This window comes from Eubalaena glacialis, chromosome 4 (assembly GCF_028564815.1).
Source record: "Eubalaena glacialis isolate mEubGla1 chromosome 4, mEubGla1.1.hap2.+ XY, whole genome shotgun sequence".
Classification (NCBI taxonomy): Eukaryota; Metazoa; Chordata; class Mammalia; order Artiodactyla; family Balaenidae; genus Eubalaena; species Eubalaena glacialis.
In genome coordinates, this window is record NC_083719.1 from 126461835 (window position 1) to 126485343 (window position 23509).

Consider the following 23509-nt stretch of genomic DNA (forward strand, 5'->3'; position numbering starts at 1 on the left):
AGAGGTCCTAAATGATACAATGGAACAGTTAGACTTAATTTATATTTTCAGGATATTACATCCAAAAAAACCCAGAATACACATTCTTTTCAAGTGCACATGGAAGATTCTCTAGGAATGACAACATACTAGGGCACAAAACAAACCTCAACAAATTCAAGAGTACAGAAGTTATTTCAAGCATATTCTCTGACCACAACGGCATGAAAGTAGAAATCAACCACAGGAAAAGAAATGAGAAAAAAAAAAAAAAGATTACATGGAGACTAAAGAACATGCTACTAAAAAACCAATGGGTCGACAAGGAAATCACAAAGGAAAATAAAAAATACCTTGAGACAAATTACAATGAAAACACAGCCATACAAAATCTATGGGATTCAGCAAGAGCAGATCTTAGAGGGAAGTTCATAGTGATACAGGCCTTCCTCAAAAAACAAGAAAAGTCTCGAATAAACAACCTAACCTACCTCCTAAAAGAATTAGAAAAAGAAGGACAAACAAAATCTAAAGTCAGCAGAAGGAAGGACATAATAAAGCTCAGAGAGGAAATAAATAAAATAGAGATTTAAAAAATAGAAAAAAAGTCAATAAAACCAAGAGCTGGTTCTTTGAAAGGGTAAACAAAATTGACAAACCTCTGGTCAGGCTCACCAAGAAGAAAAGAGAACCCAAATAAACAAAATAAGAAATGAAAAAGGAGAAATCTCAATACCACATAAGTGCAAAAAACCATAAAAGAATACTATAATATGAACAATTATATGCCAACAAATTTGACAACCTAGAAGAAGTGGACAACATTCTAGAAACATACAGTCCACCAAAATTGAATCAAGAAATAGATAATTTGAATAAACCGATCACTAGAAGTGAAATAGAATCTGTAATAAAATTTTAAAAAAACAAAAAACTCCCTACAAACAAAAGTCCAGGAACAGATGGCTTCACAGGCAAATTCTACCAAACATACAAAGAACTTATACCAATCCTTCTCAAATCCTTCCGAAAGATTGAAGAGGAGGGAACACTCCCAAAGACGTCCTATGAAGCCACCATCACCCTGATATCAAAACCAGACAAAGATATCACCAAAAAAGAAAATTACAGGCCAATATCTTTGATGAATGTAGATGCAAAAATTCTCAACAAAATATTAGCAAACCAACTCCAACAACACATAAAAAAGATCATACACCACAACCAAGTGGGTTTCATCCCAAGTTCACAAGGATGGTTCAACCACTGTGATACACCACATTAACAAAAGAAAAAACAAAAACCACATGATCATCTCAATAGATGCAGAGAAAGCATTTGATAAAATTCAGCATCCATTCATGATAAAAACTCTTAGCAAAGTGGGTATAGAGGGAACATATCTTGACATAATAAAAGCCATTTATGACAAACCCACAGCCAACATAATACTCAATGGTGAAAAGCTAAATTCTGGATCAAGATAAGGATGCCCACTCTCACCACTTCTATTTGACACAGTATTGGAAGTCCTAGCAACAGCAATCAGACAAAAAAAAGAAATAAAATGTATCCAAATTGGAAGGAAAAAGGTAAAATTGTCACTATATGCAGATGATATGATACTATATATAGAAAACCCTAAAGACTCCACACAAAAACTACTAGAACTGATAAATGAATTAAGCAAAGTATCAGGATACAAGATTAACACTCAGAAATGGGCTGCATTTCTTTACACTAACAATGAAATATCAGAAAGGGAATGTAAAAAAAAAAAACAAAAAACCCATATCTTTTAAAATCACACCAAAGAAAGTACCTAGGAATAAACCTGACCAAGGGGGTGAAAGACTTATACACTGAGAACTATAAAACATTAATAAAGGAAATTAAAGATGACTCAAAGAAATGGAAAGACATGCCATGCTCTTGGATTAGAAGAATTAGTATTTTTAAAATGGCAATACTGTCCAAAGCAATCTACAGATTTAATGTGATCTGTATCAAATTACTCATGACATTTTTCACAGAACTATAACAACCCTGAAATTTATATGGAACTATATAAGACCCATAATTGTGAAAGCAATCCTGAGGGAAGAAAAAAAGCAGAAGGCATAACCCTCCCAGACTTTAGACAATACTACAAAGTTCCTGTAATCGAAACAGTGTGGTACTGGCACAAAAACAGACATACGGATCAATGGAACAGACTAGAGAGCCCAGAAATAAACCCACACACCTACGGTCAATTAATCTTCGACAAAGGAAGCAAGAATATAAAATGGGAAAAAGTCTCTTCAGCAAGTGGTGCTAGGAAAGTTGGACAGCTGCATGTAAATCAATGAAATTAGAACACAGCCACACACCATGCACAAAAATAAACTCAAAATGGCTTAAAGACTTAAAACATAAGACATGACACCATAAAATTCCTAGAAGAGAGCACAGGCAAAACATTCTCTGACATAAATCATACCTATGTTTTCTTAGGTCTGTCTCCCAAGGCAATAGAAACAGAAACAAAAATAAACAAATGGGACCTAATCAAACTTACAAGCTTTTGCACAGCAAAGGAAACCAGAAACAAAACAAAAAGACAAGCTATGGAATGGGAGAAAATATTTGCAAATGATGTGGCTGACAAGGGCTTAATCTCCAAAATATACAAACAGCTCATACAACTCAACAAAAACAAAAACAAAATAACCCAATCAAAAAATGGGCAGAAAGGGCTTCCCTGGTGGAGCAGTGGTTAAGAATCCGCCTGCTAATGCAGGGGACGCAGGTTGGAGCCCTGGTCCGGGAAGATCCCACATGCTGTGGAGCAACTAAGCCCATGCACCGCAACTACTGAGCCTGAGCTCTAGAGCCGGCAAGCCACAACTACTGAGCCCTCATGCCACAACTACTAATGCCTGCGTGCCTAGAGCCTGTGCTCGGCAACAAGAGAAGCCACCGCAGCGAGAAGCCCGCACACCACAACGAAGAGTAGCCCCCACTCGCCGCAACTAGAGAAAGCCCACGCGCAGCAATGAAGAGTCAACCCAGCCAAAAATTAATTAATTAATTATTTTTTAAGTGAGCAGAAGACCTAAATAGACATTTTTCCAAAGAAGACATACAGATGGCCAACAGGCACATGAAAAGATGCTCAACATCACTATCAGAGAAATGCAAATCAAAACTACAGTGAGGTACCACCTCACACCGATCAGAATGGCCATCATTAAAAAGTCTACAAATAAATGCTGAAGAGGGTGTGGAGAAAAGGGAAACCTCCTACACTGTTGGTGGGAATGTAAATTGGTACAGCCACTATGGAAAACAGTATGGAGGCTTCTCAGAAAACTAAAAATAGAATTACCATATGATCCAGCAATCCCACTCCTGGGAATATACCCAGACAAAAATATAATTCAAAAACATACATGCACCCCTATGTTCATAGCAGCACTGTTCACAACAGCCAAAACATGGAAACAACCTAAATGTCCATTGACAGGTGAATGGATAAAGAAGATGTGGTACATATATACAATGGAATACTACTCAGCCATAAAAAAGAATGAAATAATACCATTTACAGCAACATGGATGCAACCAGAGATTATCATACTAAGTGAAATAAGTCAGAAAGAGAAAGACAAATACCACATGATATCACTTACATATGGAATCTAAAATATGGCACAAATGAACGTATGTAAAAAAACAGAAACAGACTCACAGACATAGAGAACAGATCTGTGGTTGCCAACGGGGAGGAAGGTAGGGGAGGGATAGACTGGGAGTTTGGGGTTAGTAGATGCAAACTATTACATACAGAATGGATTAACAACAAGGTCCTACTGTATAGCACAGGGAACTATATCCAATATCCTGGGGTAAACCATATAACTGAGTCACTTTGCTGTGTAGCAGAAATTAACACAACACTGTAAACCAACTATACTTCAATTAAAGAAAAAGCAGATCAGGATTGCTTGGGGATGGGAGTGGGGAATAGAGAGGATTACTTTACAAAGCGGGAAGAGGAACTTTGGGGGTTGATGATTTCATGGGTGTATTCATATATCAAAATTCATCAAATAGTACATTTGAAATATGTGCTGCTTATTATGTGTTAATTATACTTCAATAAAGTTGTAAAATATATTTTAAAAGATAAAACACTGTTAAAGGAAATTGAAGATGATTCAAAGAGATGGAAAGATATCCCATGCTCTTGGATGGGAAGAATTAATATTGTTAAAATGGCAATACTACCTAAAGCAAACTACAGGTTTAATGTGATCCCTATCAAATTACCCATGACATTTTTCACGGAACCATAACAAATAATCCCAAAATTTATATGGAACCATAAAAGACCCAGAATTGCCAAAGCAATCCTGAGGAAAAAAACAAAAAACAAGTAGGAGGCATAACCCTCCCAGACTTCAGACAATACTACAAAGCTCCCGTAATCAAAGCAGTGTGGTATTGGTACAAAAACAGACATACAGATCAACGGAACAGACTAGAGAGCCCAGAAATAAACCTACACACCTACAGTCAATTAATCTCTGACAAAGGAGGCAAGAATATAAAATGGGAAAAAGTCTCTTCATCAAGTGGTGTTGGGAAAGCTGGACAGCCTCATGTAAATCAATGAAATTAGAACACTTCCTCAAGCCATATACAAAAATAAACTCAAAATGGTTTAAAGACTTAAATATAAGACATGACATCATAAAATTCCTAGAAGAGAACACAGGCAATACATTCTCTGACATAAATCACAGAATATTTTCTTAGATCAATCACCCAAAGGAAAAGAAATAAAAGCAAAAATAAACAAATGGGACCTAATCAAGCTTAAAAGCTTTTCCACAAAACAAAAAGACAACCTTATGGAATGGGAGAAAATATTTGCAAATGATGCAACCAACAAGGGGTTATTTTCCAAAATATACAAACAGCTCATACAATTCAATATCAAAAAAACAAACAACTCAATCAAAAGACAGGCAGAAGACCTAAATAGACATTTCTCCAAAGAAGACATAAAGACGGCCAACAGGCACATGAAAGGATGCTCAACATTGCTAATTATTAGAAAAATGCAAATAAAAACCACAATGAGGTATCACCTTACACAGGTCAGGATGGCTATCATCAAAAAGTCTGCAAATAGGACTTCCCTGGCGGTTCAGTGGTTAGGACTCTGAACTTCCACTGCAGGGGGCGCAGGTTCAATCCCTGGTCGAGGAACTAGGATCCTGCACGCCACATGGTGTGGCCAAAATAAATGAATAAATTTTAAAAAAAAATTTTTTTTAAACTTCTGTAAATAATAAATGTTGGACAGGGTGTGGAAAAAAGGGAACCCTCCTTCGCTGTTGGTGGGAATGTAAATTGGTACAGTCACTATGGAGAACAGTATGAAGGTTCCTTAAAAAACTAAAAATAGAAAAAAAAAATTAAAAATAGAGCTACCGTATGATCCAGCAATCCCACTTCTGGGCATACAAGCAAAAAACAGAAAACCCTAACTCTTAATTCGAAAAGATACATGCACCCCAATGTTCACTGCAGCACTATTAACAATAGTCAAGACGTGGAAGCAACTTAAATGTCCATCAACAGATGAATGGATAAAGAAGATGTGGTATATATATATACAATGGAATATTACTCAGTTATTAAAAAGAATGAAATATTGCCCATTTGCAGCAACATGGATGGACCTAGAGAATATCACAGTAAGTGAAGTCAGACAGAGAAAGCAAATATTATATGATATCACTTATATATGGAATATAGAAAATAATACAAATGAATCTGTTTGCAAATCAGAAACAGATTCACAGACATAAAAAACAAGCTTATGGTTACCAAAACGGAAAGGGAGTCGGGGGAAGGATAAATTAGGAGTTTGGGATTAACAGACACACACTATTCTATACAAAATAGATAAGCAACAAAGATTTACTGTATGACACAGGGAACAATATTCAATATCTTGTAATAACCTATAATGAAAAATAATCTGAATAAAAAATAATACATATATATGTAACTGAATCACTTTGCTGTATACCCGAAACTAACACAAAATTGTAAACCAACTATACTTCAATTTTAAAATAATAATAACAGCTCCTCATTATTAAGTACCAACAATGTGCCAAGTTCTGTGCTGAGGACTTTCCACCCATCATCTCGTTTAAGCCTCTATAACAACCCAAGAGGTAGCCATTCTTCTTACCTGCATCTCACAGAGGAGGAAGCAGCTTTGAAGAGGACATATAATTCCTGTGGTGAAGCCAGGAGCCAATTCCCTCCTCACTGACTGAAGAAACCAGTTTAACCACTCTTATCAGTCAGGATGCTTTCAGCTGCAAGTAAAGAGTGCCTCTTAAAAGTGGCTTAAACAAGGAGAACATATATCATCTTCCACAACCAGAGAGAGGTCCAAGATGCAGGGCTAGTCGAAACAGCAGCTCAGGGATGCTGTCGGGAGCCCAGATTCTTGGCACCTCTTCATTCCATCCTTGCCCAGGTTCTTTGCATTGCTCCACTCCACCATTCTCAGGTGTGACTCCTCAGGTTTACAAGAGCCTGCTGTGGCTCCAGGCATCATGTCCTCACACAATCACATCGAAAAACAGGAAAGAAATTTCCCTTTGAGTGTCTCTTTTAAGCAGAAAAACCTTCCCAGAAGTCCTCAGTAGGCTTCTCTGCAGGTTCTGCTGGCAGAACTGCAGAATAGGCTCATGCCCTTGCTGCAAAAACAGTTGGGAAATTGAGTAATTGGCATTTTCAGCCTTGATAGTTGGAGGCAGGTGCCCCACTGGCAAAGAAGAGAAACAGGGCAGACAGGGAATGGCCACTGGGTAAGTGAATCACAGGGTCTCGGCCACAGCCACTGTCCCTCCCCTCAGAGAATCACAAGCACATTGCCAAAAGTCCTATGAAGTTCTTTGTTTAATTTAATGTTGCAAAAACTAATTTGACATAACTGTTTAAGAAACGTTACACTTACTTTATTTCATCCATTCTAAGATATATACTTTTTTCACATTTTGACATCTCTGATGATGAGATGTGGCTTAAAAGGAGCTCCTTTCCTGACCTTTCATTCTATGATTCTTCTAAGTATCATCCCCACCACAGCCCCTTGAGACAGGTGGCTCAAATGTGCAAAAGTAAACTCAAGAATGTTCCCTTGCTCCCTGGCTACACACAGGCCCAGCAAATATTTACTTATTGAGCATCTGCTGTGAAGCAGGAGCACTGAGGATACAACTGTGTGCAAGGCAGGTGTGAGCTCTCGTGTAGCTCTGGTCTAAAAGAGGAAACAGATTGTAAATAAGTAAACAGAAAAAGAGATGGCACACAAAGTTAACTGCCACAGAGACACAAATAGGGCACCAGAAAAGAGGAGCAGAAAGAAACTCACTTCATGCCCTTACTGAAGGATGACAACAAAGTACCAAGGGAAAAGTGGGGATGGGAGCATTCTGGGCACAGAGAACAGCGTATGCAAAGGCACTGAGATGAGTAAAAGCTTGATGTACCTGAGGAACTAAAATACACTGGGGCAAAGCAAAGGAAGGGGAGAGTGACATTATAAGAGGTGGGAAGGCAGGCAGAGACCAGAACATGCAGAGGGAATGGGAGGACACCTCTTATTCATGCAGGCTTCGTGGAGACTGTCTGGCTTGCACTATGGTTGTTAACCTACCAGAAGCAGGGAGAATTGCTCTAAGTCTAGCCACTCAAAGTGTGGTCCCCAACCAGCAGCACTGGAGTCACCAGGGAGCCTGTGAGGAATGTAGAATCTCAGGCCCCCTCTCAACCTACTCAATCTGAACCCATATTTTAATAAGACTCCCAGGTGATTCACACACACAGTGAAGCTTGAGAATTGCTGCTATAAACCATCTTTCTTTTTTTGCACAGACATAACAACATTTTGTGTCTGACTTTCTGAAGTTCTAGAAGGGATCCCTTTCCCTGTGCACATGACCTCTCTGGACACTGGAGGGCAACCTTATGTTAATAAGGCAGAACACAACCTGGGGGGGCCACAGAAATCATAGAAGGTTAGAGCTTAAAGCCAATACAATGGTTGCATTTTGCAGCCACAGAACAGGCCCACTGAGCATTTGAGCAGATCAGGACAAGCAGCCAGCTCTCCTGCATCCAGAGCTGCTCGTCCTCATGAGGCACCTGGTGTGGAAACATGGGGTCTGGCTGTGGACGGTGTCAGCAGCTGCAGCTGGCCACTGAACAGAGCCAAATGTGGAGTAGAAGGGCTTGGAATTTAAGGGTAACAAAGCACGGCTAAAATTCACAGAGATTATGAATTGAGTTTGCGGAGTTATGCCAACTCTGTTAATGCCCCATGTGTAATTAAATTTTAAATACTTCATTCCACATCAGACTTCAAGTTGCCAAAACTCTTGATCTCACAGTGATAAATACCTGCTTTTACATACAGAGCTGTGGGCCACTGCCAAGCTATTCAGAAGCCCTAGAGCAAGACTCTCAATAAATAAAACCCAGAAGCCATGACGACAAGGGCTGGCGTCTCACTATCACCCAAGCGTCCACTTGCCTCTTCACCTGGCCTCCAATGTGACTGGCACAGGGGCACGGGCAGAGACACCAAAGGCCTGCAGTCGCCCCCATGGTTAGTCCTCAGGGCAAATGAGGGCCAAGTGTATAGATAAATCAGGTCAAAAAAGTAAGGTGGACATCTATGCCCATGACCAAAAGGGTTTCCTCCTCGGGGGGAAACTATCCTAGTGTTTCCCAAATTTCAGTCACTCAAACACCACCTCCACAAGTTTCATCAGATTATTTATTTACTTAATGCTATTTATGTGATATTTTTCTTTCAATTCGCTCATTCCTGACTCTTCTGTTTATCAATATAAAATAAGGACCGATTTTATGCTTTTAATGCAAATTCAAATAAATTCATAACTCTTCAAATATGTTGGCCTGAGTCACATCTACACTTATCTTACATATTCAGCACTAGTCTGAATTCCACACTTTGGGAAATATTGTTCCCTCTGACAGAAGTGGGAGGGGAGTAAGGATGAGTATTCCCTCACTTTCTTCATGAGGACTGGTCTTCGGGAAGCTAAAGGAAAACAATCTGAAGATGCTTCAGGGAAAAGAAAACACAAGTACTTTGACAATCAGGCAGGGCCTGGTTAGCCCCAGCCACCCCAGGGAGCCAAAACTCTCATATTCCACCAGGGACTTCCTGTTTGCTAAGGTTTTCATTGGATACCATCCCTCCCGCTGCCGGTCTGGGTTGTAAAGACTTTGCCTATGTGGGCACTACCCTGAGCTGTGGCAGAAACATGACAGCACCATGGCTAGACTCAGCCTCTCTGAGTACAAATCTCAGCCTCACCATTTACTAGGGAGGGTTATGGGCTAAACTGTGTCCCCCCCAAATTCATATGTTGAAGCCCTAACCCCCATTTCCTCAGAATGTGGCTGTATTTGAGACAGGGCCTTTAAAGAGGTGATAAGTAAAAATGAGGCTGTGAGGATAAGCCCTATTCCAATTTGACTGATATCCTTATAAGAAGAGGAGAGTAGGACACAGGGAGAGACGCCAGGGATGTAGGTGCACAGAGGAAAGACCAGGTGATGAGGCAGCAGGAAGACTACCATCTGCAAGCCAAAGACAGAAGCCTCAGAGGAAACCAACTCTGCTAACACCTGGCTTGTGGACTTCCAGTCTCTAGAACCAGGAGAAAATAAATTTCCATTGTTTAAGCCACCCAGTCTGTGGTATTAATATGTTTTGGGGGGTTTTTTTGGTTTTACTTTTGGCTGCGTTGGGTCTTCGTTGCTGTGCACAGGCTTTCTCTAGTTGCGGCGAGCGGGGGCTACCCTTCGTTGAGGTGCACAGGCTTCTCATTGCGGTGGCTTCTCTTGTTGCACAGCACGGGCTCTAGAGCGCAGGCTCAGTAGTTGTGGTGCACGGGCTTAGTTGCTCCGCGGCATGTGGGATCTTCCCGGACCAGGGATCGAACCCATGCCCCCTGCATTGGCAGGCAGATTCTTAACCACTGCACCACCAGGGAAGTCCAGTCTGTGGTATTTTGTTACAACAAACCTAGCAAACTAATACACCACATGAAATTACTTGCAAAACAGGAATAACAGCACTTATTTCATTAGCTGGTAAGGACTGAATGATGTGCTTCAGGCACAGCACCTGGCTGCAGGGGAGGTGTGTTTGCTCAGCATCTCCCCCACTCTTAGATCAGGTGCTTCACCCAATCAGTGCCCCCTCTGCGCCGGTGCTGGAACTACAGGATGAGAGGCAAGCCTTTCTCACCTTAATTTCCACCAGTAAAGGTGTGCAGGCCTGGAGCCTTGTGGCCTTCTTTGCTACAGATTGAGACACCACCTGAAGACTAAACAGAGGAGGGTGGAGTCAGGAGATGGAAAGAAAGGAGCAACCACTCTGTGTTCCTGGATCTAAGCTTACCTTAAATCCAACTTCACCCTTCAAATCCCCAGTTACCTTCCGAGCTAATAAATTCCCTTTTTGGTTTTAGCTGGTTTGAGTTGTGATTATGTCACTTGCCACTAATGGAGCTGTGACAAACACACTGGCCCCCAGAGTGAATTAATATTGTCAGCTTTGCTCTCTGTGTGAGGGAGATCACACGATCCCAGTTTAAGTAGTGCAGGCATCTGCCCCCGCCAGAGCGACCGACGAGCCATGGGACTCACTAGGGAAGCCTAGTGAGCACATGTGAAGGGGTCAAAATGTGCCTCGGTCAGTCATGGAAAGTGCTTGTAGGGCCTGGACCAAAAGCCTTTTTTGCTCCCAAAGCTCTCTTGTGGATAAAGAATTCATTGTCATACAAAAGAAATGGGACTGCCTAGCACACAGGGTCTTGCCCACCTGGATCAGGAGAAACTGTCCCAAGCAATTTGTCCTTCTGACAAAATAACAGCACTATTTAATTTTAAAAAATATACCTACAAAATGCCACCTGTTCTCAGACTCTGTGGGTAACAGGAGCTAGAAGCTCCATAGTCCTCGTATCTAAGGGTATCAGATGTTCCTACAGGGAAGGAGGAAGCTAGCAGAATCTATCACATTTCCAATGGTCTGGTTTACACAAAACTCCCTGCAGGGGGCAGCCTGGATGTGCGGCTGAGATTTCAGTGTTCCTTAATATTTCCATAAGCATCTGACAATGTCTCCAGAGGAAACCCACTTGATTACAATAACTTGCACTTTTGTACTAAGCACTTTACAGATCTCACTTAATCCTCTGGGTACGACTTTCATCCTCATTTTACAGATGAGGAAATTGAGCCTTTGATAAGTAATTCATTCAAGGTTGAGCCCTTGATAAGTAATTCATTCAAGGTTTCACAGCTGTATATGGCAGAACCTGACATCAAGAGAGCCCTGGGCACCACTCCCAGTTCTGTCTCTAAGATCTTGTGTGATTTCAGGCAAGCTTTCTTCCCCTCTCTTGGCCTCAGTTCCCTCATCGGACAAACGAAGCAACCAGACTGGCTAATCTCTCAGGCTCCTCTCAGCTCTAAAGTTTTTCTAGTTCCAGGTTTAAGAAATTCACTTTGGACTCTGCACCCTGGCGTCAGCCTGCAGCCTAGAGATGAACAGGGAGCATGCAGCACAGCCTTTCAAAAGAGAGTTAGTCCCTGCTGCAGTGTTAAGGGTTGGGTATCACCTTGGCCCCCAGGTTGAGGCACCCAGCTGGACAGACTCTCTAGAAGTCTTCATGGACCCACAGTTTTTCTCAGGGTTCCAAAGGGGTAGCCTGTATGCCAGCTTAAGCCCACAGTGGTATTTTAGTTGGCCCCTGCAATGTTTTAAAACAGTTGAACTTAGTTACCAACATTTTAAAATCAAAAGCTGAAATCTGGATTCCCGGGTTCTCCTTAAAAGTCTGAAGATCTGGCCACTCCAGGCCCACGTTCCCCCTGGCCACACTTCCCTGAGTTGCTGGCTCCTGGCCTTTCAGCTGGAACAAGAGTGCTCTGCTTTGCCAGGTGGTTGGCTCACACACAGACCTCCCCTGACTGGTCCTGTGGGCACTTCGGCCTGTGAGCCTCACTTAAGGAGCCAAGAGTGCTCTTTTCTTGAGGAAGGACCCGAGGGGAAGGGATGTGCAGCATTGGGGCACAAGAATAAAAGCTCCGGGCTTCCCTGGTGGCGCAGTGGTTGAGAATCTGCCTGCCAATGCAGGGGACATGGGTTCGAGCCCTGGTCTGGGAAGATCGCACATGCCATGGAGCAACTGGGCCCGGGAGCCACAACTACTGAGCCTGCGCATCTGGAGCCTGTGCTCCGCAACAAGAGAGGCCGCGACAGTGAGAGGCCCGCGCACCGCGATGAAGAGTGGCCCCCGCACCGCGATGAAGAGTGGCCCCCGCTTGCCACAACTAGAGAAAGCCCTCGCACAGAAACGAAGACCCAACACAGCCAAAAATAAATAAATTAATTAATTAATTAAAAAAAAAAAAAAAAAAGAATAAAAGCTCCTTTTCCTCCAGACACAACAGTGCTCCGGGCTCTGTGACAGCTGAAGGTGAACCTGTGGCCTGGGTACAGGTAGGAGCCTGGTGCCTTGGAACCGAAACCTGAAGATGCAACAAAAGGAGAGGTTTTCATCCAGCCATGAAACTCTCCTTCTCCCAGCAGCCGCCACTCAGATCTCTATCTGCTTTCCGGGGCCCAGGGTGGACCAGCAGGCATGTGTCATTTCCCTGCATAGGGGCTATAATGGGGACATTGTGCTTAGTGGAACAAGAGAGGTTTTCATCCAGCGACCAGCATTGGGCAGACACTCGAGCAAGGGGCTCTGGGGCTCACCCTGCACAAAGGAGTTTGGGAGCAGGGCCCTGAGCCAAGAAGAAGCCCCATGGGTTGGGCTGCATGTCCGCAGCAGCAGGCAGTGGGGCTGGGAAACACAGAGGCATTGCTCCCAGAACACATCATTGCAATCTCATTTTCCTCTGCAAATAGATAATAGAGGATAAAGGAGACCACCCCAAAAATACCTGCATTAATAGAAACCTGGTGAGTCCTTGAGCATTTATTCACTGACTCACCCCACAATACTTGCTACCACTTACTAGGTTCCGGGCACTGTGCTAGGCCCTAGGGAGCTCGCAACAAGTAAGACACAGCACCCACCCTCACAGTACTTGCAATCTGGGGGGCCGTGGAGAGGTACGGAGAGACCTAAGTAGGAAATTATACATTGATGACCCAATGGAAGAACTGAGAGTGACACAGTAACAGAGTCAGTTCAAGAACCCAGATCTGAGCCCCCAATCGGTGGTTTTTCTTACTCTTCCCAGGGTCTCCTGAGATCACTGCTTGTCTGCTCTGAGGAATGGCGAGTTGGAGCTTAGTGAGGAAGGCACCCCAAATACTATAGTACGGAATTTGAACTCTACATTGAGGGCAAAGGAGAGCCATCAAGTACTTTTAAGGGGGATCTGACTGGAACCATGGAATGGTCACTGTAGCAGCCACTATGGAAGCAGACCTGGAGGCAAAGTGACAGGTTAGAAGGCTAAAGTATGCTTCTCTCACTGGGACAAAGAACATTTAGCCTCCAAATTTTTCTTTCCCAGGGCTTCCCAGTTCCACCTGATAAGCTAAGAATGAGACTGGGGAGTATCATTTGTTTTCACAAGACTAGGAGCATGTGGGAGCTGAAAGCTTTTTTCCTGGAATTGTTCACTGGGACCAAATTTGATATCTTTTTACAGAGCTGGAGCTCTCCGCACAGACTTCTTTAGACAAGCACCAGGCAAACCTAGAAAACTTAGTACAACAATAAGAAAAGGGAAGATACGAGGCAGATCCTAAAAATCCTTTCCAGAGAATTGCATTCATACAGGGAAGTGGAAAAGGGAGGAGAAACCAGGCATTGGCATCCACAACTTCCATCCCCATTCTCATTCCAGCACTTCCCACCTGATACCCTACAATCTAGCCAGACCAAACTGCTTTACAGACACATCCTGCAGTTTTCTATCTCTATGTCTTTGCTCTCACTGTTTTCGTTGCCTGTAACGTTATCTTCTCATTGCAGGCTCACCCAAGTGTCTGTCATCCATTACTGTCTCCATGATCAGTAAGATATTCTTGCTTTGTCTTAATGAATTCCAAGAGCACTTTATCTCTCCTCTGGCACTTTTCACATAATAATTTTTAATTAAATTATTTTGTACATATTTATCTCCTCTACTAGATTGTAGGTTCCTTAAGGATGGAGACCATTTCTACTTAGCATTAGTTCTCCCAATAGAAATTGGCACAGAATGCAACAAACGTTCCTAAGTGGACTGATGAAAAGTGGGGATAGTTTTTATGGTGACTATAGGCCTAAATAAAGGAAAAGTACAGAAAAAATATATAGTTATTCCTTGTCCCAAACCCACAGCCTCCTCATCCACCTCACCCAGTTTCCTAACAGCAACCAAGCTGTAGTCAATTTAGTCAACAGTGCCACCTAGTGGGCATTATGGGTAATTATTAAACCAGAACCACTACACCTTCAGAGCGACTTATTTTTGTTAATCCTTAGGAAAACTGTGCACAGACTGTGTTCTCCCATTTTTACATCTTTCCTAGACCACAGCCCAGTTAATTCCACTCCACAAATTCTTCCATAGGTGCATATAAATTCCCTTTAGTTTTTTTGATTTTTCTGTTCCAATTCTCTTCTAAACATCCAGAGTCTGAAAGTTTCTTAAAGTTTCTAAAAGTTCTAAGCCTCCATCTGTTCTTGCAACAGTTACGTTTTATATATTTTTAAAATTTACTTCAAGTGAAATATTATGCTTTTTAAAGTATAAATGGGCTAGCCTGGAAACCTGAATACAATTTATAGCCTTGTTTCCAAGTGTTTCAGAATTCAAACAGTGAACTTTTAGAAGTTAACCCACTTGTAAATCGTTGGTTGTCTGCTTTAGAATTTAAACTGACCTTTTCAAATTGGAAAAGTGGGCAGGAACAAAGAAGAATTGGCAAACGATAACGGCTCACAGCTATTTACGGTTTACAAAGTGGGTTTGTACCATCATTTCATTTGCCCTCCTAACAGCCTTGTGAGGTCAGTATGAGGTTTCCCACAGCACAGATGAGCAAGCAAACCTCATAGGCTTAAAGTTGTACACTTAGTAATTAGAAGAGCAAGAGCTCACACACAAGTTTTCAGACTCCAATCCCGTTGTTTTTTCACTACACCATATTTCCTCTGTGCTCATACACAGATATACTAAACAAACTACTGATGCAATCTGGTGAAGCCAGGGCTAATTTCAACTCGCCCATCAAAGCAATGGAGGAAATAGTCCCAGGCCAGGAAAACGCAGGATGCTTTTTCCCAAGTCCTTCCTTGTGCCTTTGCACAAGATGGTCCCAATGCCAGAATGTTCTAAGTAAAGGAGTGGCCTAGCCAAAACTTCAAACTGTGACCTGGCCTATCTTGGGGAGAAGGAGTGTCTAGAAGGAGAACTAGGCCTGGACTTCACTTTGTGAAGGGTCTTAAATTTAGACATTTCATATTGTCTATAAACGGTTTGGACCTACTTACACAGAGACACACTAATAGGATGAAAGATGTTGACATTCTTCATACAACTTTAAACTTAAATCCCATTCCTGACCACACTGGCCATAGCAATATTTTTTCTACATCCTGTAATTACTTGGGGAAGAGCACACTTAACATTGCACTGCATTTGTATGCTAAAAAAGTGTTCATTTCCACAATTTTTATCACTCTGTGTTGGCATTCTTCACGTTTTAGTGCACAGGGAACCTCGAAAGTTGGATGTGTCCCAAGCCATTGCCCACCTTTTAGCAATCCTCTCTTTCTCTCCTTTTCCTAGGTGGTTTTATTTTTTAAAGATCTTTATTACTTCACGCCTCTTTTACACCATTATTGACACTGTACCAGCATAGAGTTTGGTCCACTGTCTCGCACTAGAAGGTGCCCAGGAAAGACCTGTTTAATGGAGAAGATAAACCAAAAGCCAGGAAATGGGTGGCAGCGGCAGGGAAAGAGATTTTGATTCCATTGTTGAAAAACAGGTTCTAACAGTCTGTACAATCTGAAAATGGACCGGGCTGGGAAGTGCAGTAGTAAGCCCCTCGTCACTAGCGGAATGCAAGCAGAGCTGAACAACGCTTTGGTCTGGGTGGGGGTGGGACGCACGGGCGCGGGTACGAAAGAAAGCGTGTGAACTGGGATGTGGGTCCTCTAGCCCCTCACGGAGGGGCATGAGGACTTACGAAAGGCAGGGCATGGCGCGGAGCGTGTGCGGGACAAGGGACACCGGCGGCCCAGGGGGCAAGGCGGGCTCCGGGTCTATTCCGGGAGCAGCGTGCAGGGGCAGGCGAGGGCGGGCGGGGGCGCTGGGCGAGCATCCTGTCGGGGGAGGGGACGCGCGGAGGGCGCTCCAGCGGGCGGGACTGGAGAGCGCCGCACGCCCGCAGCCGCCGGCCCCGCCGGAGGCACCGCACCCTGCTCCGCGCGACCGATCGCCGGCGCCATGGACCGAGGCCGCGGTAAGAAGAAAAGTGGTGCCCACACTTGTTGCTTGGTGGGGAGGGGAGAACGGAGCGATCTAGAGGCCAGAGAAGACGAGGGAGAGACGCGCGGTGGGGCCGGGGCGAGGAGCGTGGGCGCGTGGCCGCGTGGAGCGGGTAGGGTGGTCGAAGGCCGGGCGCTGTGGGTACAGGTGCCTCCTGGGCCAGGGCAGCTAGGGGTCTGTTAGGGTCTCGTCTGTTAGGGACTTGTCCCGGAGCTGAGTCGCCTCCTGTTTGTGAAACCAGCGTTTTCATACACTTGGAGTTTTAACTTCATAAGAGAATCCCCCCCAGGATTCCTGAGGACGGCGAGCTCCTCTGACCCCATCCCACCTCCCCACCCCACCCCCCCACCGAAAGTAAAATAGGGCTAACGAGTCACACTCTTTGAAAACCACCGGACATGCGAAGCCCCTACTGTTCGCACACTGAGAAGCCCCAGGAGACCGAAGTGTGCAGCTACCCAGGGTATGGGGAGGAGGAGCTGCAGGAGTGCGTGTGGGAGGCACATGGGTGTCCGAGCCCTGGCTCTGTTCCTGACAAGCTGTGTGACCTTAACCTACCCTTTTTCTCTCTGGGTTAGTGACGAGGTTAGACCACATGGTCTCTGAGACCCCTTCTTGCTTGGACTCTTTTTCAGGAGAGGAGAGTATTTGATAAAGTTTCACAGACATGGTGGGGGCTTGTTGAAACTGCAATTGACAGGAGCAAAGAGAGGGCATTTATGGGGGGCATTCATTGGGGCCTGTGCTTAAGTAAAGGCCTGGACACCTCAATGGGCTCATGTCTGTAAAAAAAGTGGCCTGCTTGAACATGGGGGCAGTGTCAAAGGCTGGCAACCAGAACACCAGTGTCATAACTTCCCACCTCTGGAATCGAAGGAGATCACAGGTGTGAATGCACTTGGTAAACTGGCGAGTGCTGTGCCAACATGAGAAGCATTATTATTCTTGTTATTATTATTATTATTAATGGAAAATTCCTCCCCTTCCCTACAACAATCTTACACCCTTCCTCCATCTGCCTGTTTGCTGTGCGAAGGCCTCCAAGGGGAAAAAAAGGAGTGGCCAGGGGTGTGGAAGCAATTAGGAAGGGCACTGGGGGCAGGGATGAGAAGAAGAGCAGGTGTCGGGGTAACCTCCCTGCACCCCTGTTATGTATGGGTAAAGCCAGAGTTCAGAGGGCTACAGGGGACCCCAGACTTCCAGGTCAAGGTGCTGGGGACAACTTCCCCACCCACACCATCTCCAACACACAAAATGCTGCATCCACCCTCTATTAGGAGCTGGAAGGGCAGGAAAAAATGGAGGGGGCTTCCGTTTGTCTCTTTGGGGACCGAGGCTGTGATCTGTAAAGCAGTTCTCACCTGTTAACTGACTCCTGGACAAGTCTGCAAAGAGCATACGCACTCGCCAGGGAGGAAAAAGAAAAGAGAGAAGAGGCACCTCTAATATCCCTCAGGCCCCCATCCCCACCTCCCACATTGTACATTTAAAGCAAAGAGCACTGCCCTTCACCCCATCACACCCCACAAGTTGCCAAATACCACCCTGTCCCCAGTACAAAATCCCCATAACTAGCCTACCTGGAGCTGTGGAAAACAGACCACCCGGAGCTTTGACAGACCATGAGTGATCATAACTCACTCAGTTTAAAATGCTTAATAACTGATGCCTCACTCAAGAAGGCTGCTTCCAGACCACTCTTCCTAGGAAGCCAGACTTCCCAGGAATCTATTAGTACTCAGAATGCTCTAGGTCTCTGACCTTCTCCCCTGCTGCGGGCTTTCCTAGCCTACTTTCCTTCTCCTTCATAGCCCTTGTCACGATGTGCCATTACTCTAAGAGTCAGTTATCCGACTATGTGTTTAGTGTCGACCTACCCTGCCAGAATGTAAGCTTCCGGAAGGTTGGGAGTGGATCTGAGTGGTCACCCTGCTGACACCAATGCCTGGCACACAGTAGGAGCTCACTAACAGTGGTTCAAGTAGTTCATTAGTAATATGAAACACACTTTACAGTGTACCCCAAGTTGATTAATGGTAATGCTGATTTTTAAAAATACATACCACAAAATCCTCACATCAGAACAGTTCTTTGTGACTTGCAAAGGCCTTCTCAAATCGGAGTGAAGTGGATGAGGCACACAGGACCAGGTCATCTGTCTAGATCCTCAGCTGTCTGCCCTGAGAAACTACTGCAAACACTGTATGAATTAAAACTATATATGAACTAGGATGCAAAATCTGTGTGGGTTTTTAAGATAAAATGTGAGAGACTTCACAAATCATTCCAGTGGAAATTCCTTCTTGTGCCCATATCCCCAGGAGGGTGTGAGCACTCTCTTCTGTTGCCAGGGAAATTTTAAGAAGCACAGGTCTCATTTCAGCCCCATACCGACCACGTCGGGAGTGAGACTGTCGTGCCCAGGGAAGGAAACCACACTTCACTATTAGTAACAGTAACAACTGAAATCATCAAGGTCTTATCATGTGCCAGGCAACATGCTCAGCTTTTTACATGGTTTCTCTTGGAAAAAGCGATGGGATGGGGCTATGACTAGGTACTATCATTAATCCCTACCTCACAGGAAAGCAGGCTTGGCAGTGTATTAGTCAGCTAGGGCTGCCGTAACAAAATACCACAGGCTGGGTGGCTCAAACAATAAATTATATCCTTACAGTTCAGGAAGCTAGAAATCCAAGATCAAGGTGCCATCTGGGTTGATTTCTGGTGAAGCCTCTCTTCCAGGCTTGTATATGGCTGCCTTCTCACTGTGTCCTCACATGGCCTCTTCCCTGTACACAGAGAGAGAGAGAAAAAGAGAGAGATCTCTGGTGTCTCTTCCTCTTCTTAGAAGGGCATCAGTCCTATTAGATTACGGCCCACCTTTATGACCTCATTTAACCTTAATTACCTCCTTAAAGGCCCTATCTCCAAATGCAGTCACACTGGGGGTTAGGGCTTCAATGTATGGGTTGGGGGGGTGGGGAACACAATTCAGTCCATAACAGCAGGATTAGGTCACTGACATTAACTTATACAGTCACTCGCCATGTGAGAGACAGAGCTGGGTTTGAACCAAAGTCCTGATCTTAAGCTTGCTGCTGGCTGCCTCTATAGTGGCAGGTGACCTGCCCAAGCCCTAGAGTAGGGCTTGGACACCAAATCTTCCTGCTGCAGGTCCAGGCACCTCCATTACGCCACAACTATACCGTTCAGATCTTCAGTAGCAATTACAGCATAGAAGCTCGTCATCAAAGTCAACTGACTTGAGAATGAAAACAAACCTGGGAAGTAGGATTTCTAGTCTAACAGGATATGTGTCTTCCCATGAGTAAAGCAGGATTCATATAACATAGTAACAGACACAGAAACCACTTACATTATAATGAAATTCCTTCCAGCAGGACTTCCCAATTCATGAATATCATTCAAAGAGAATCAGCCATTGGTGAAGGTAACACCTTCACTATAGACTAATGATTATGGCCACCACCTTCTACAGGACCAGTAACTTAACTCTTTATCCTCTAATGAGGATAAAATATGGATACTGATGATGCCTACTTCTTGGGGTTGTTATAAATATTAAGTATACGGAAAATACTTCAAATAATGCCTAGCATATGAGAACCAATCAATAAATGCTGGCTATTGTAATAATTACAGTCTTTCATTAATCAGATTCAACGTAATAAAATTCTATTGGCCCCAAGCTGGTCTGACTCTGAGGACACTTTTTGAGTCCCTACTCCATTTTAAGAACTGGGCTAGACAATTTTGTATACAACTCAAAGACGGGGACCGTGTCATGATTTCTGTATCCTTGGAGCTCCTTCATCGTGTTTGTCTCTCGGAAATCCATCTCTGACGTGCAATAACTGAACCATCTGATGGGCGTTTCTGAGTGACTGATAAAATATTAATACATAAGGCCAATGTGTCTTTTTTCTCTTATTTATTCTATTTATTCCTGCCTACTGACTATGGTTGTGTCTTCACAATTTTGCTTTTGTGAACTTTCTAGTCTTCCGAGTTATCTTTGCTTTAAAGTCTTTCGTCTAAATTTTCTCTAATTTTTAATACACCTTCTTGATGTCCAAGGTTGTATCTGATATGCCTAGCTCATATGAAACAATCAGTTTCCCCAAAGTTCCTTTCCTTTCTACTTTACAACTAGTTCTTTTTCAACTAGTTGCATTCAACCCAAGATGGGAGTTTCTTTTGCTGAATTATATTCTCTGGGAGATCATATTGTCTCCTGGGCAACTCAAGACATAATCTGAAGCTCTGCTTTTCATTAAGTGATATTTTTATTATTTAAGAGATGCTAGAAGAACCTACTCGTGTCTTGCCTTTGTTGGACCAGCTTTGAGATCTATACTAGGAAAACCACATCTTCCCTATCTGTGGCTTCCATTGGCCAAGTAGCCCATAGCCATTCCTATGACGAGCTCCCATTCATGACTCATTGCCCAACTTCTGTCCCCAAGGCTGTGAATTCCCATACCTCTTCCCTGACATCTGAGTTCATTCTCTACTCCTATCAATTACTGTTCTTCCAAAAGGAACACGCACCCATATTCATGTTTTCCCTCCAAACATGTTCCATAAGGTCATCTTTGTCAGCCTGGAGACTCAGTAGAGCTGAGTCGTTCAGAGAATGGACAAATTTAGGCTTTGACCACGACTTCCTAGCTGTATCATCTTGTATGAATTGGATAAATTACTTAATTTCTCTGAATGTCAGTTTCATTTCATTTGGAGTGTCATGGGAAAAGGTAATGCATGTAAGGCAGCACTTAGGAAACATTCAGTAGATGATAGATGTTACATTTATCAAATATAATTACTTGGATTTTAGCCACACTCTGCAATGGGTGTATGTATAGGATTTAACTTTACTCTCTTCCCTGAAGAGGCTTCTGCTGGCACTAGACATCACTTCCACTCCCTTGTCCCACAAAGGGTTTTTTCTGCCTCTTCCTCAACTATCAGTTTCAAACCCCACTTCTCACACGGGTGAGTACCCTGCCGAGTAAGTTCTTCCCTCCCCACTCTCTGCCAAAAGCCTATCATTATTTCATTCTGATCTTTGGTTCGGAAAAACAACCCTGATTTTGGATACCATTAGCTTCTCATACCCTTCTTACCCTTCTACAAAAACCTTGCAGTTGAACAGAGAAATAAAACCCCACCACCATACACACAAACTGCAGCTTCCTGTTTCTTCCCACACACTTCTTTCCCTCCCTGCAGTCTCACTTCCAGTCACACCTTCTGCTGAAAGCCCACATCTAAGGGTCACAAACGGCTTCCATTTTGTCTAATTTTTCACCCTTCCCAGTCCCATCTTCTGGGCTTCTCTGTAGCTCTGACCCTCTACTCTTTACTAAATGGATTCTCCTATTTGCAAAGATGGAGAAAGCATGGATTTTGCAATCAAATAAACCTAGGTTAACCACTGCTCCATCCCTCTGCCAGAAGCCTTTTCTGCCTCTCCTTCTCCCACCTCCAATCCCACTGTTATAGGTGCTCATAGCCTCTGGGCTCCTCTTGCTCTAAGGCAAGTGACCCAACTAAGTCTTATTCTGCTAGTCTGCAAAGGAAGAAGAATGATACCCAAAACTGGGAGACTGCAATGTGGTAATATTTGCCCAGCACCCAGCGCCTGGCCCATGATAAGTGCTTACTAACTGTTATTTCCCATCTTTTCTCTAGCTCACTTTTTCTTCTTTGATGGCTCTTGCCCCTTTCTCCCCACCACCTCAGCCCTCTCTCTAAACTCACACCTGTAGACAACCAAGCCCCATTATGACGTCTACTCTTAATGTCCATTTTCAGCCATGAGTTGAGCTCCACTCTCCTGCACTGGCTCCTGCCTGTGGAAGTTTCCATTTGGAAGTCAACTCAACCTCCAAGTGACCCAATTTTGAACTCATCTTATTCACCACCAAATCAGATCACCCTTCCTGTTTCTCTTTTTCTGTTAACAACACAATCACGTGAGGAGCTATTGAAGGAAATGGGGCTGTTTGTGAATAAGACTAAATTTGAAGGGGGGTACATGGGATCAGTTCTCAAACTAGCTGTCCTGTAGAAGAGGTAATAGAAAGACTCTCCAGAAGGCTATACAAGAGGTTAAACAGAGACCAATTGGGGCACAATCTGGGAGAAGCGTACAAATGAAAAGAGCTATTCAATGACAGAGTAGAAGGTGCCCAGGAACATAATGAAGCAGAGGCTGAGTGGCCACAGATCAGGGAGCCCCAGAGTGGCTCCTATGGGGATCACAGTAATATATAAGTTAAAACAACTGTCACTCAATTCAAGAGGTTTCCATAGGCATGACCCTTTTGCAAACTACAGAGAACAGGACTTGTAGGAGTATATACTTCAACCTAAAGCATTCATCTTTTATTCAAATGTGTAATATATCATAGCTTTTAATGGGACTTATGAATTTTCTATGCTTGTGGGTAGAATTTGGGAAGAAGAGGATGCAATTAAAGACAGTTACTTAAAGCTGTAGATCTGATCGTACTTAAACTCTTTAATGGTTTCTCACTGTTCTTAAGATATAGACTACGGTCCTGGTGGTGGCCCTCAAGGACCCACCCTGCCTGTCACCAACTGACTTTGGGCCCCTGCCCATCTCTTACTATGGGCTCTCCTCACACTGGCCTTTGTACCTTCACCTGGTTAACTCCTTCCTGCTCATCCTTAGCGATCTGCTCACACATTACTTCCTCAAGACAATCTTTCCCTGTCTCCCAAGCTACATCCCCCATTACAGGTAACCCTAGCACTCTGTACGTCTCATTGGTTACCATCTTTGCAGTTATGATTAATTATGGGAATGAATTAGCTGTTAATGTGAGCTCTGTGAGGGCAGGGTCCTTCT

General features: G+C 43.6%; 1 protein-coding gene and 1 long non-coding RNA gene across 11 annotated transcripts in view; one reads left to right on the forward strand and one right to left on the reverse strand.

Moving 5' to 3' along the window:
* The window catches only part of LOC133091027 (uncharacterized), a 62911-nt gene that overhangs the window by 38303 nt on the left and 1099 nt on the right, over positions 1-23509 (reverse strand). The window contains exons 3-4 of the long non-coding RNA XR_009700842.1: positions 19284-19400; positions 6236-6365 (exon numbers count right to left, since the gene is read on the reverse strand). This is a non-coding gene — a long non-coding RNA (uncharacterized LOC133091027). The remainder of the gene's footprint in view (positions 1-6235; positions 6366-19283; positions 19401-23509) is intronic.
* The window catches only part of AFAP1L1 (actin filament associated protein 1 like 1), a 71891-nt gene continuing 64855 nt past the window's right edge, over positions 16474-23509 (forward strand). For all 10 annotated transcript variants that reach the window (XR_009700841.1, XM_061189816.1, XM_061189818.1 and 7 more), the window contains exon 1: positions 16474-16582. Coding sequence is in view for 9 of the 10 variants with exons in the window: in XM_061189816.1 (XP_061045799.1) it covers positions 16567-16582 (16 nt within the window). In the remaining variant the exon portion in view is untranslated. The remainder of the gene's footprint in view (positions 16583-23509) is intronic.